The 12,867-nt window shown below is 46.3% G+C and overlaps 1 protein-coding gene across 23 annotated transcripts in view; it reads right to left on the reverse strand.

The window, feature by feature from the left end:
• Positions 1 to 12,867, reverse strand: part of ATXN1 (ataxin 1) — a 350,922-nt gene that overhangs the window by 37,827 nt on the left and 300,228 nt on the right. For 22 of the 23 annotated variants that reach the window (XR_010387821.1, XR_010387820.1, XM_064507009.1 and 19 more), the window contains one exon: positions 9,003 to 11,040. Coding sequence is in view for 21 of the 23 variants with exons in the window: in XM_064507009.1 (XP_064363079.1) it covers positions 9,003 to 10,880 (1,878 nt within the window). In the remaining 2 variants the exon portion in view is untranslated. Of the gene's footprint in view, positions 1 to 4; positions 7,034 to 9,002; positions 11,041 to 12,867 lie in introns of those variants that run through there. The other variant, XM_026113217.2, reaches the window with a different exon arrangement.

The raw sequence follows: 12,867 nt of genomic DNA on the forward strand, positions 1-12,867 counted from the left end.
GCAGGAAGAGAGGGGAACAACAGAAAGAGAGAGAGAACGAGAGAGAGAGCATGAGATCATCTCTTCGCCTGTACGCCTGTGCTCAGCACAGAGCAGTCATGCCTGGGGAGGGGAATAAAGCAGTAAACTGTAAAAGCACCACGTGGTTTCTGTAGTATCAGTACACTGAGCATCTGGCTTCACGCTTGTCCTTGTCAAACGGGTGTTAACAGTTTCTCTGAGCTCAGCACTTCTAGCACAAAACCTCAACAGGAATTGATCTTTACCTTTATCCAGCTGCTCAGTGATATATAACGGGCAACAAAACTTTGGCATCTGAAAAACTCTGTTCACCGCCATGCTCTTGTGGTACCCAGCCCCTGTCACCTAAATCTGAAGCTCAGATACTTTCCAACCAAAGGACCACTCCAGGGAAGATCCACAAGGCTGGAAGAGGTGTGGTATCTCCTCCCAATTCTAACACCCAATTTCCTAACAGACCACAGGAAAGTATCTCCCCTTCCTGAGCTCGTCTATGTGAGTGCATACTTATCTGTATGAAATGGTTGAAGACTTGTTGATTTACAGTGTGAGCCCATGAGTATGTATGGAGGTGTGTCTGTAACAGCAGCAGGTGTGAACCCACCTTCCCCAAGCAGTCCTGTTACCAGTCCAGCTTCTTCCCTTCTCACACACACTCTTCCAAAAGCCTACTTCTCATCCATTGCCTTCAAGAAGTGCCTTTTCTGATTACGCCACTCGAACACCCAAAGCACAGCTTTGTGACTTCCACTATTCAGCTTTCTCTGCCAATCTCGCCTAAGCTCTGCAGTTGAATTCATCTCCACTCACTAGGGAGAGGACTATCTCTTCTCCACCTGCAATTTCTGCCCTCTATCTCCTTTTTCTGTGGGCAGTTCAAACTCCATCCCAATTTAAGAACCCATACAGTTATGAAGGTATCTAATCAGCTTATAGGAGGTTGCTATAGCCAGAAGAACAGACCAGCATGGCCTGCTTACTCTTCCTTGACATTGCAAATGTTGTGCCTTGAGGTCCTAACATTATAAAGCACCTAAACACCTGCTTATCCTTACGTATGTCAGCAGCCTGCTGCTCACTGTGCAGTGTCTGACTGCAGGTTCAGACAGTAGACGTGGGCTTGTGCCATTCACAGCCTACAGGACTGAGCCCTTCTAGCACACCGCAATGACAGCAGGAAATTCTAATTTTTTTTTTAATTTGGTGTATGCTATTTATGTGGTAACACCAATAAGATCTGCAACTCCAAGCGGACGGTCTATGCTCAAGCCAGACATCCACTGTCCTGCTCCCAAGGTCCCCGTGGCCTCTGGAGTTCTTCTCAGACGTTGGTAGAGGCTAAAGGCAGGAGAACACCAAAGTGATATAAAACATGCCTATCTCATTTCTAAGCCATTCAGCATGCACAGAACATACCAGCTGTCTAAAGGGCTTCCCTCACTAGGAAACAGGGATTCGTTTGAAAGATATATCACAGCAGGCTTGCAAAACCATCTCTCACCCTTGGGAGTGAATAAGTCTGTCATACCAAATGTGGCTTTGTGCTGTTAAAAATATATTTTAATATTAATGAGCACAAGTGGTTTAAGATTGTGCTCCTGTGTTCAAACAGCTTTGTTCAGAAAAGGGCGAGCGTGACTCTTGGGATGAAGTTGTACGGCCTATTTTGCAGAAATGGTGGGACTCAGTGATCACACAGGCTCTTTCTGGAAGCACCTCCCTTTCTGGCATGGATATTAATTCCAGACAATGTCTGGTTTTGCACTGCTAAGGCGCCCTGAGAACTCTTGTTTGGCATTGAGCAGAGTGGCAGCACGTCAGTGTCCCCATGTTTTCCCCACTCGGGCTGTGCACCCTCGGATGCCTTTGCTCTGCAAATGGGGCCCAAGGTAGCTCCTTTTGGACCCCACCGGTTCCACATCCATTTTGCGTAGAAACACTAGATCAAGGATGACCCACGACACAGAGATGGAGGCTCTCAGATTTTGACTGTACTTTCGACTGTTCCAACCTATACTCTGCACTAGCAGACAACTGCAGTTCATGAAAATGTTGATTCTACTGAAAGAAATTTAGCTTGTTTATAAATATCTGCCACACACTTATATGATCAAGCCAATGAATAATACTCCAGGTATTCTCTCGATTCTCCACCTACCCAGCAGAGTAAGCCACTAAATAAAGAATTTCAAAAGGAGCAGTTTAGAGGCACAAAATACTCTCCCCCTTCCACAAATCAGTTTCTGTCCTATTAAACTTGCTCTGATCAGAACTGTCTGCCAGCAGTCAATTACATATGCTGCAGCACCGAAAAGGCACCTGACTCTTAGGCCTGGTTTATGCCCTGGATTAAATAAAGTGGGGTGAGGCAACCTGAACAGCCTCATTACTTTATGTCATTGGGCACAAACACTCCAGGGCCAAGATTTGTGAAAACACCTGCTTGGAGTTTGGGCTCCCACCCCATCGGCACACACCTCTGTAAGGGCTCTGACTGGGAGAGGTGCTGAATATCCTGTAGCTCCTATGGACTTCAGTGGAAACTGCCCTCTACATAGAGCCACAGGCCCCTCTCAACATGGCATCATCTGGCAGACATAGATTTCTCCTTTGATATTGCTACTTCTCTCCTCTTTTCCTCTTCCTTCCTGCCTGCCCTTTTAAATTCTTTTAATGTACTTTCCCATCACTGTCAAAAGCTATTTGTATCTGTGTGACTCATACATGTTTGTGTGCATCATCCTCACTGACACACAAGTACCTCTTGATGTGAATATGCCTCCACGTGTTATACTTCTTTTTACGTGACATATAAAACACTTCCTTGAACTGTCACTCATTGAAACAAACCCCAGAATTGTTGTTGGTGATCATGAATAACACCAAATAATAAAGACAGTAAAATGCTACAATTTCCATGATCCAGTCACAGTGTTCATATATATCTATCAATTCAAAATGGGTTCCCTCACTGATTATCAAGCACTGTTTTAGCTAGCTGCCTCTGGATTCAGCTAAACTGGGATTTTAAAGTAACCATTCTCTACAAGCAATAGTAGTCAAAGACCTTTCAACTGTGGAAGTTCAGTAAAAACACCTCTGCCTCATTTTTCCTGTAGGATCACTGCATTAAAATACGAAAATTTAATTTTAAAAGCTCCTTCCCTGCAACATCTTGTTATTACTGTGCAAGAGAAAGAAAAGGTTTTGGAACTTGTTTCTGTGCTTTCCCAGCTACTAAGACAATAAAGGAAGAAACCAAAATGCTGGTCCCTCTGTAAGTGCAGCAGGGCTCTACTGCAAAGATCCTTTAGGATCCTTAAAGGCTGCAATGCCTTTGCAGAACAACACAGAAACTTTAGTCTCGGGGCTCGCTGCTCTAACCCTCCTAACAAGCACTAAAGCAAAAACTGCCTAATAAAACTAGTTAGCACAAACTATATTTCAATAAATGCAAACACGCATTTTCCAATTAAGTCTTTTCTCTCTGATATTATTAAAATGTGATGAAACTAGGAGTGGCAGGTTTAGACCAAACAAAAGGAAGTGGTGCTGGAAACATCATGCAATTAAGTGGTGAAGCGCTCTGCTGCAGTGCACCTTGTTGTGGGTGCTGAAAGATTCCTCAGGTTCAAAAAATAACCAGACTACTTCATGCGATAAAAATCCATCAAAGGGCTTTAAGCAAAAGGATGAGATCTCTGGCTTAGGAAGTTCAGGAGCCACAAACTTACATCCTGCATGCGTGGTTTACTTATCAGTAAGTACATGCTTGTCCTCTTCTTTGCCCTCCCCTATTCAATATGGCTCTTACTAAAACACATTCTCACATATTTTAACTACTTTTTAAAGGGAGCCCTTTTCAGAATACAAATGATAAAGATGGTGAGAACATCAAATAACGCTGCTTTATACCATTCACCTCTTTTCATGCAAGTCTATCAGAGCCCAAGCCTGGGAGTTCATCTTCATCCTCCATTAAAGTCAACAGCAGGAACGAGGACAAGTAAAAGGATTCAGTAACTTACTCAAGGGCATAATTCACCAAGATCAAGAGAGTCAGCGCAGGACAGTCTGCACCATAAAAGACGACAGCTGGGGCCCTCCACTGATGAAGGAACGTCTCAGTGGCGAGGGCTGCCAAACTGCACAGGAAATGGGCAGGGGTTAGGCAGCCATGTTTCATATGTATTTCCATTTCTCCTCTCTTCAGAGAGAGTAACATACCAAGGACAGGAGTCCCTAGGAAAAGCATGACATGCAGCACTGACAGAAGAGGGTTTGAGCAACTCTAGGGAACCACCAGGCCTACAAAGAGACATCTCTACCTTCTGACGGTTCCACGTGGGAAGGTCCAAGACCCCAGTGTTTTTGGAAGGAAAAAGACTCTGCCTCCTTTGCTAAGGGATAAATTCCTCTTGACACTGGACAAGTAGGAAGGACACTTCAGAGACCTGTGAAGCCTTCTGTCCATTGTGGGGAAAATCTTGCTAAGGAAGAGCATTCACCTCTGAATGCCTCCCTGTTCTGTACGGAGATGATAACTTCTACACGGAAGAGATGCAATTCATATTGCTTTCTTCTGTGGCTCCTTCCTTTTCTCTCCCAGACAGAAGACCCTGCAGTGCCTGGGTCCCACCTGACTTCCCTTACCCAGTGATTTTCGGACTCCTAATGTCACTGTTACCACCACCCCCAAAAACCATCTGCCTTCAGAAAAGTGGATTTGCTTGGAGGGATTTATTGGGCTGCAGGCAGTACCTCCTGCCACAGGGACTACCTGGCACGATGTATGGTCTGGGCTGGGGTACAGGAGCGTGGCTGTAAGGCCTTCAGCATCCCACCGTGACTGTATCCAGCCCCACTTCAGCATGCTGTCACTCTAACAAATAAACCCTGTGCTTGAAGGTTAGCTGCTACAGCTCTCTGCAGCTATGTGATCCCCCAGCACAGAAACTCCATTTCTCAAGGGAAGCCATTTCCATTGGACCACTGGCTGGCTCATTTATCACATGAGCCCTTATCTGCTGCATTCCCCAAATTCAGTAATACACATTTGAGCAGAGAATACAGCTTCCCTGTCATTCACTGGAACAAAGCGTTGCTGCCCCTGTGCCCGGAGAACAAAGCTGCGGAGATCACATGAGTGGAAGGCCGGCAGAGATCTCCATCTGCGGCAGCGAACAGAGTCAAACTCTCCCTTTTTATGTCTGTAACAGTGCCAAAGATAATGAAAAGTACAGAGCTGAGCAAAAGAGAATGTGACTGGTTTGTGTGCATGCAGAGATATAAATGGAAAGCTAGACTGGATGAAGCTCTAAAAAACCCATACACTAAACTGGCAGGGGCACTAACTAGATGGTCTAACGGGACTTTTCCATCTCTAATGCCTATTTTTCTGTTTTAAAAAAGGGAAAGGTTATAAAGTGGATGTTCATCTTTTCTTTTTAAGCTGTACTTCAGGTTTCTTAGGCAGACCTAAATATTTTAGAACATTTTCCACAGCAATAATCAGAAACTGAACTTTAGGGGTGAAAGTGAGCATTTCAGAAAACTTCTTTTGCATCTCCTGTGTGTATTGACCTTAACAGGTGAATTCCTACCTTCCACTTGTTCCTGCCAGCAAAAGAAAGGACAATAATGATGTGTGTGTTATTACAGGAATAACATTTTAAATTACAAAGAGATCCAGATCCACAGGTCTTTTTTTCAGGCAACTTGAATCCAGAGGAATAAAAGTCGCACAGAGCGAAGTGAGGATGTTGGGTTCTGGTCCATTTGACACTTACTTCACTTCTTACAAACCCACAGTAGTGATGCAAATGGAAACCAAGCATCCCTCATGGGCTAATGCCAATTCTTTCACTGAAAAGGCATGTAGCTTTAGGTGGGTTAATTTTCTTCTAGGTTTCAGTAGCTGGAACAGGGTTGAATGTGCAAGGTGATGCGAGGCAGGGGGAAGCCAGGAGGAAGAGCTCTTTCTGCTTTAACACGGTGCTGGGGCGGGGAAGCTGCGTGCTCGCAGTTAGGCGACATGGCAGCAGCTACATACTGCCTCCCTATTTACATTACAGTTGTATATGCCCAGCTAAAAATAAACTCCTACCTCTTTAATTGGTGTGAGAATTAGCTAATGTTTGTACAGAGTCTGAAAATACGAATTCATCAATATTATAATGAGTTCCCAGAGATCATTGGGAGGAGTACATAAAGTGATCGGAAGCTAATGGTAACGATGCTATTTTTGTATGGCACTTTTCCTTTATAATCTACATTCTAACAATACTGCTATAAAAGCTCCCTCCTCCCAGAAGTATATATGCGAGTGAAACTTAATCATAACAAAATATTGTGCAAAGTCAAACTACGCATGCACCTATATTCTCACTGTACTCTGGAGTCAATACATATTTAAGTAAGCAGCATCACACTGTTACTATTCTAAACAGCAAGACTGAATGCTGTTCTTTCAATGAGAAGCCTAAGCCCTCTTCACAGGCAATTTTCTAACAAGTAATGACTATTGCATGCCTGCTAATAAGGCTAAATGCTTCCATACATCCACGTTAGGCTGAGGGTGAGGTCACTGGAGACTTCAGACACATAGAAATGCTCTCTCTCTAACCAGGCAAGGGAAAATCAGCACAGCAGTCACTGCTATGCAGGGACACAGCTGATCTGGGAAGAGACCCAAGTCCTGGAATCTGCAGGAAACCTAAATTAAACCCTCATTCTAATCATATCTCTACGTGACTCTCTCTCCATTCTGGAAGCATCCCCTGTGGGAAACACAGCTGGGGAGTATTTTAGCTGCGATGATGTCAGCCTGCTTCTGATAGGCTTCTTGATAAGGTGACACTTTGCCGGATCAGACTGGTGTAGCTTTTGCCGTAGCTTTTTTTCTTACAGCTTCAAACCCAGCATGCTCTCTACCAGATGATGGCACTCTCCCCTCTGCAACGGAGCTCTTCCCAGCGTGCAGTACTACAACACATTGGCTGTGTTGACAGATCTGTGAACAAGACATGACACAAATGCTACCTACTAATTTGTACCTCTTCTGCTGGTGCAGAGACCGGTGGTCTGGCTGCAGAGAGGGAAATGAAAGCAAGATGAAAATTGCAGATGGGAGATTACTACTTTTGAGATCTCATTATGCAAGGCACCGGGGCAAATTATAGTAACTGGTTCTGATCCAAGGATAGTTCCTCTAATCAAGAAGCCCAAGATGCACAGCTCTCAGTGAGAGCACCAAAATACAGCTGAACAATAATAATAAAAAAAAAATTGTATCCTTATACATTACTGAAAACACCAGAGGCCCAACATCCATCACTTGTGTAGAGGCATACACATATATGAACACAACCGCAAAGGAAATCTGTACACCTGACAGGAGAAAGGGCTTGTGTCACATGTAGCAATTTACCATGTGTTTGCAATTTGGGAAGGATGGGTCACAGACTGCTGTGAGTGGAAGACATTTTTTCAGCGTAATTTGCTTCTCAGTACTGCTGTTCTTTGTTTCCTTCTCCAAACCAGTCAGTCTAAGGGGCTTTACTAATTCTGCCCATTTCTAGTTCCTTTCTCTCTCTTTTTTTCCAGTTCTCCAGAGCTGAAGTTTGCAGCACTCCTGTTTCAAACTGAACCGAAACCACTTGCAACAAGATTTTTTAAAACAAGTACCTTTATGAACCAAACTGCTATCTCGTGTTTCTAATCTATTTCCAGCCTCAACGCAGCAGAATCTAAATTGCTGAGATAAGGGACAGTATCAAGATAATGTTTTTAAGTACATTCTTGGCCTAAAAAAACCTTTGGAAAGTTACAGGGGTTTTTTCCTACACTGCACACCAGTGAGCAACAAAGTTCAGCAGGACATGATGCCTAGCCATCTTGATATTTTTTCTTTTTAAATTTCCCCTAAACACAGAGTGTGTGAGCTATGCAGTGTTTGAACCTAACTGAAACCTGAATAAAACTCTGTGTAGGGTGTCTCAGAAGCTCACATGTGTGAGTGAAAACGTTCCAGGACAACTCCAAGTTTTCAAGCCATGGAAATTCACAACCTCGTGGCCTAGCTATCTTTCAAGGATAGGATTTGAACTGGACTTAACTCAAGCTTTCTGGAGGAGAAGGTAAAAATCACCTGTTAGAATGCAAAATATATCCTCCCCTACTGCCTAAACCAAGTTACTTTATATTTGAATAAAGAATACTAAGATCATTTAATTCTTCCTATAGGTTCTCTACCTGTAAAGCACATTGGGATTTATATGAATATGCAAAATCCTAATCAGGCACTGAAGACCTTTGGGTAGGCCAATGGGTGGCAGACTTGAAGAGCTGGCTCTTAGTCTTGGCTCTGGCAACAACATGCTAAGTGATCTTCCACAAATCTCTCTACTGCCCAGTGTCTCAGCTTCCACCTTCGTTTCAGACTGTTTCTGCATGATGCCAGGACTCTTCTTTCCACTGTGTGTTTCTACAGTGCTGAACAGAGACAGGCTGAGGCCTCACAGTGCTATCACAGTACAGGCAAGAAATAGTGATATTGCCTCAAGTACTGCAATATGATTGAGGTTTGCAGAGCAAACCATTCCAAGTGAGGATGTAAACAGCTCCCCTGGCTGCAGTGTAGGGACTGCGGAGGGCACTGAACACAACCTTGCAACAGTTCAACCTGGGCACAAGAAAAGAGGGCAGTCTGGTCCCCAAGGAAGACCTACTACCACATCCAGGAGGCTACACTTATCATAGGTGTGGCTCTGATGACTCCACTGGCACTGCAGGGTGGATGATTTTTGGACCAAACATGCATCAGTCTCATGTACGAGTGTGAACAATGAAAAACTAACAAACACCCCCTCTAAACCCAAAGCAATTGAGACCTGCTGGCAAACTGCTCTGAGGTAAGCTGTACCAAGGAAGCCAAGACGTGCACCCCAGTCCCTCCACCCACAGCTCCCACATTTTATTACCTGTGCTCGATGCTCTCCAACTGCAAACTGTATCACAGCAATGCCTGGGTTATGGCTGTCTTCAATCCTCTCCACAGTGCTGGAGTCTATTTTCAGGTCATTGCTAATTTCCGCACTCTGTATAAAGTCTTCTGTTTTTAAGTCCTCTACTTTCTTCAGTTCCCCATTGGCCAACTGAATGATCGACCCCTTCATGAAGTAAGGAGGCAGCGTGGGAGGAGCCGTGGCAGGAGAAGCAATGGATTGCACCACAGGGAGGTGGATTTGGGCCTGCACCATGGTTGCCTGGTAGGCGGGCTGGGTTGTGAGGGACTCAGCACTGAAATTCTCACTCTTGGGAATGGTGGTAGTGACAAACGTATGAGGCACTGCTGCAAACTGGGGAGATGAAGTGACTATTGCAGGTGCTACTCCTGATGGTTCGACATCTGCATTGCCAACTGGTATAAGCAGAGGTTGCGTGCCAGGGATCACCAGGTGCTGTGGCAGATTTCCAGGATATCCAATTGCTTGCTGCTGACTGCTCAAGTAGCCGATTACCGGTGGCTGGGTCCCAGCATAGAAGGCCGTAGCAGGCAGCCCGACAGGGAGTTGCTCGGAGGCGCTGTGAGTTGTCTGAATGACAGTGTGAGGGGACAGTGTGGCAACTGCTTTCACCCCCTCATGGCCCATAGTCTGTTGTGGAGATAAAGCATAGGACCGGTGGGCTGGCTTTCCTAAATGCAAGCTTCCCTTGTCGTTGAGGGTTGAGGGAGAGGTCTCTCGGTTGGTGGCCTGCTGTACCTCCATATCTGCGGTAGGTGTGTTGCTGTTGGGTACCACCATGACAGAGGCTCGGACACCTGAGGAATCCCGTGTGCTGTACTCGGCAGGGCTCGAGTGGACCACTACATGCCTGGTCTCATAATGATGGGGAGCTGGTTTATTGCCTGCTTTGACTAGACCCATGTCGGCGGAAGGTGAAATACCATACCGCCGGCTCTTCTCTATCTCTCCGTTCAGTACCTCCTTGGCCTGCATGGCCTGCAGCCGGCTGCTCTCGGGCTTCTTGGTGGGATCCCGTGTGACGAAGTGGCCCCCAGAGTCGGTGTACTGTACCACCACTTGGGAGGAAGGGCCGAGGGTGAGCGTGTGTGGTATCACTGTCTGATGGGGATGCAGAGGGACCGGGATGGTTGGAGGAGAGACATTTCTGACAGCACTCTGGGGAGAGCTGGAAATGTGGACGTACTGGTTTTGCTGGGTGGGTGGAGGAGACCCTGCAGCGATCAGTCCAGGTGTCCTAACCAGGTGCGGCTCAACTTTGTGCCCCTGCTGGCTTAGGCCGCTCATGCTGGCCAGCAAAGTGGAATAAGCCTCCAGCTGGGAGCGCTGCGATGGAGTGGTTGCAACAGCTGTGGCCGCCGCCACAGCACCGGTTGCAGAATTGGCTGTTGGGGAAATCAACTGCGAGGGGATGAATCCGGCATATGGTCCACTGTACTGGGGCCCAACGAACTGGAAAGTGTGCTGCAGGTGTGTGTACTGCACGGGGGATACAGGAGTCCCTGACTGGGAGAGCGCGGGCGAGTACACCGTGGGAAGGGTTGTGGAGGCTGGAACGGACCTGGGTGCGCTCGGTGGGGAATAGTCCATTCCTGTAGACAGTGACTTGTGTAAACCTTGCTGTAAACCCATCTCCACCGAAGTCCCTCCGGGCCTGTGCCTTCCCCCCAGGCTGCTTTGGCTGCTGTGTGTGCTGGGGAGCCATGCTAAGTTATCCGCACGGTGGTTCTCATTTGGCAGGACCGGCTTCACCTCCGAAGGCAGGCTGGTGGCAGGGATCTCCCGCTTTTTAGGTGGCAGGCATTCATTACTCCGCTCTTGGTTGGATTTCATCTTTCGCCGTCCCCCCTCCACTGTGCTTGCTTCACTGTCTGGCTGGTTCTGATTTCAGTCTGATAAATGGAAAGTCACATTTGATTTCTGAAAGGGATCCAGTGACTTCATGAGGAATCATCTCCCCGTGAGCACGATCCTCCGACAGCTTCTCTGGATTCTGCAACGAGAGGGTGGGGGAAATCACACCATCAGCGCTGGAAAGCGAAACCGAGCCAGCCAACACCTCAAAACAACCACCGAGACAAAGAAAAACCTCCACAAAAACAAAACCTCTCTTGCATTGCTGCTCTCATGTCAAGGAGCAATTTGCAGCTAAAATCCCGGATGTGCCTGCTAACGCATCGGGAGAACAAGTAAAACTTTAGGCAAACCAGAAACTCCCTGACCAAAACGTTTCATGTTTAACAGCAGTCACTTATATCCTAGCATCCTGCAGGCTTGCTTTCCTCCTTCCTCTGTGAAAACCTGTCATGTTTCCCAGGTGTCTGGTTCATTCTGCCACTCTCCCCCTCTCCTTCCCCTGCAACAGCAAGGTTATCTTCACCACGCCATGTCCTAAAGCACGGGATCACGGCATGACCTCACGCACGACGTGGCAGGGAGCCCTGAAGAACCACCCCCCGCCCCCCGCCAAAATATTTACGTTAGCAACAAGCAGCTATTAGTAGTACAGAGGGAAGGTGAGTTCCTTCTGAACTCCTAAACCTCTGCGTCACCCGCTGAGTGATTTCATTCCACGCTGGACAGGGCTGCAATCACAGCAGTTACCTTCTGCTCTCCCCTCATGCCACAGCTTGTTACAGGCACACGTGCCCTTCATCTACTAGTTTGGCAATAAGCCTCGGCTAAACAAGCTATTTACAGCAGCAGCACAAAGCCAGAGATGGCTCCAAGCCAGATTTTTAATGTGTTTTTTTAGTGCTTTGAACTCCCCCTGCTATTGATAGCTCACACTTAAGCGAGCAGGCAAGACTTGACGCTGGAAAACGCCCTATCCCTGCAAGCCATGGAGCTCGGTGGGGGCCTGCCGTACCCGCAAGCTGACACTGGCCCTGAAAACTCCCAGCTGAGACTGCTCGGAGGAGGGCGACTGGGTCTCCCTGATCCAACGCAGAAAGCCCGACAGCCACAAAAGCTCACGATTTTATAACGTGCTAGAGCAAAACCGGCTCCCTCCCTGCTCCACAAAACTCAGTGAGGTGACTGCAGCCATCCTCGATACTGGGAGCAGAGTCCTCCTAGTTCTTTTCACATAGCACTTTAAAAAAAAAACCCCAAAACAGACTGACAGCCTTTCCCCACCTGCCTGAAACCAAGAACTCCTGCTTTGCCTCCTTTCCTAATTAAACTTTACAGAAAATGAGACTCTTCCCACCCCCTGTCCAGTCACCGCCTTTTATCTGCATTTCTGATTTTTTTGAAAGATAGGCAAGAACGGGTGCTCAGAAACCTCCCATCTCACACTACAGGCATTCTAACAAGAAAAGCATTTATTATATGAAAGAAAAATGAAGAGAGAAAGAATTAGTGAGGATGTGAAAGAAGATGGAAATAGGATATAACTGACTTTAAAGTGAATGCTGAGCAGCAGTAATGATAGTTATCTTATGGCAAATAATATTCCTTTGGGGGATCTCTTTCCCTACTGCCTTGGCTCTAATGAACAATACGCCTCCCGTTTATATGCGTACACAGCACTTTGAAGACACAGTCGACTAAGATTAAGCCTAGCTTTAAGAGCATTCTTTACATTTATGGTCCTCCAAGCTGTTATAATCCCACAGGAAAAGTCTAAAGCTTCTAACGGTCTGATACAATCTGTTTTAAGTTAATTATTCCATTGTTTAAAAATTGATAAACAGTAATCAAACACCAATAACCACTGAGACCCTAAAAAACCATTGTTTGCTGTTTCGTCCTTCAACAACTGTACAGCTGTAACGAATTAGCACAGGCCTGACCTGAGCTGAGAAACCAGCATGCA

This window comes from Dromaius novaehollandiae, chromosome 2 (assembly GCF_036370855.1).
Source record: "Dromaius novaehollandiae isolate bDroNov1 chromosome 2, bDroNov1.hap1, whole genome shotgun sequence".
Lineage (NCBI taxonomy): Eukaryota > Metazoa > Chordata > Aves > Casuariiformes > Dromaiidae > Dromaius > Dromaius novaehollandiae.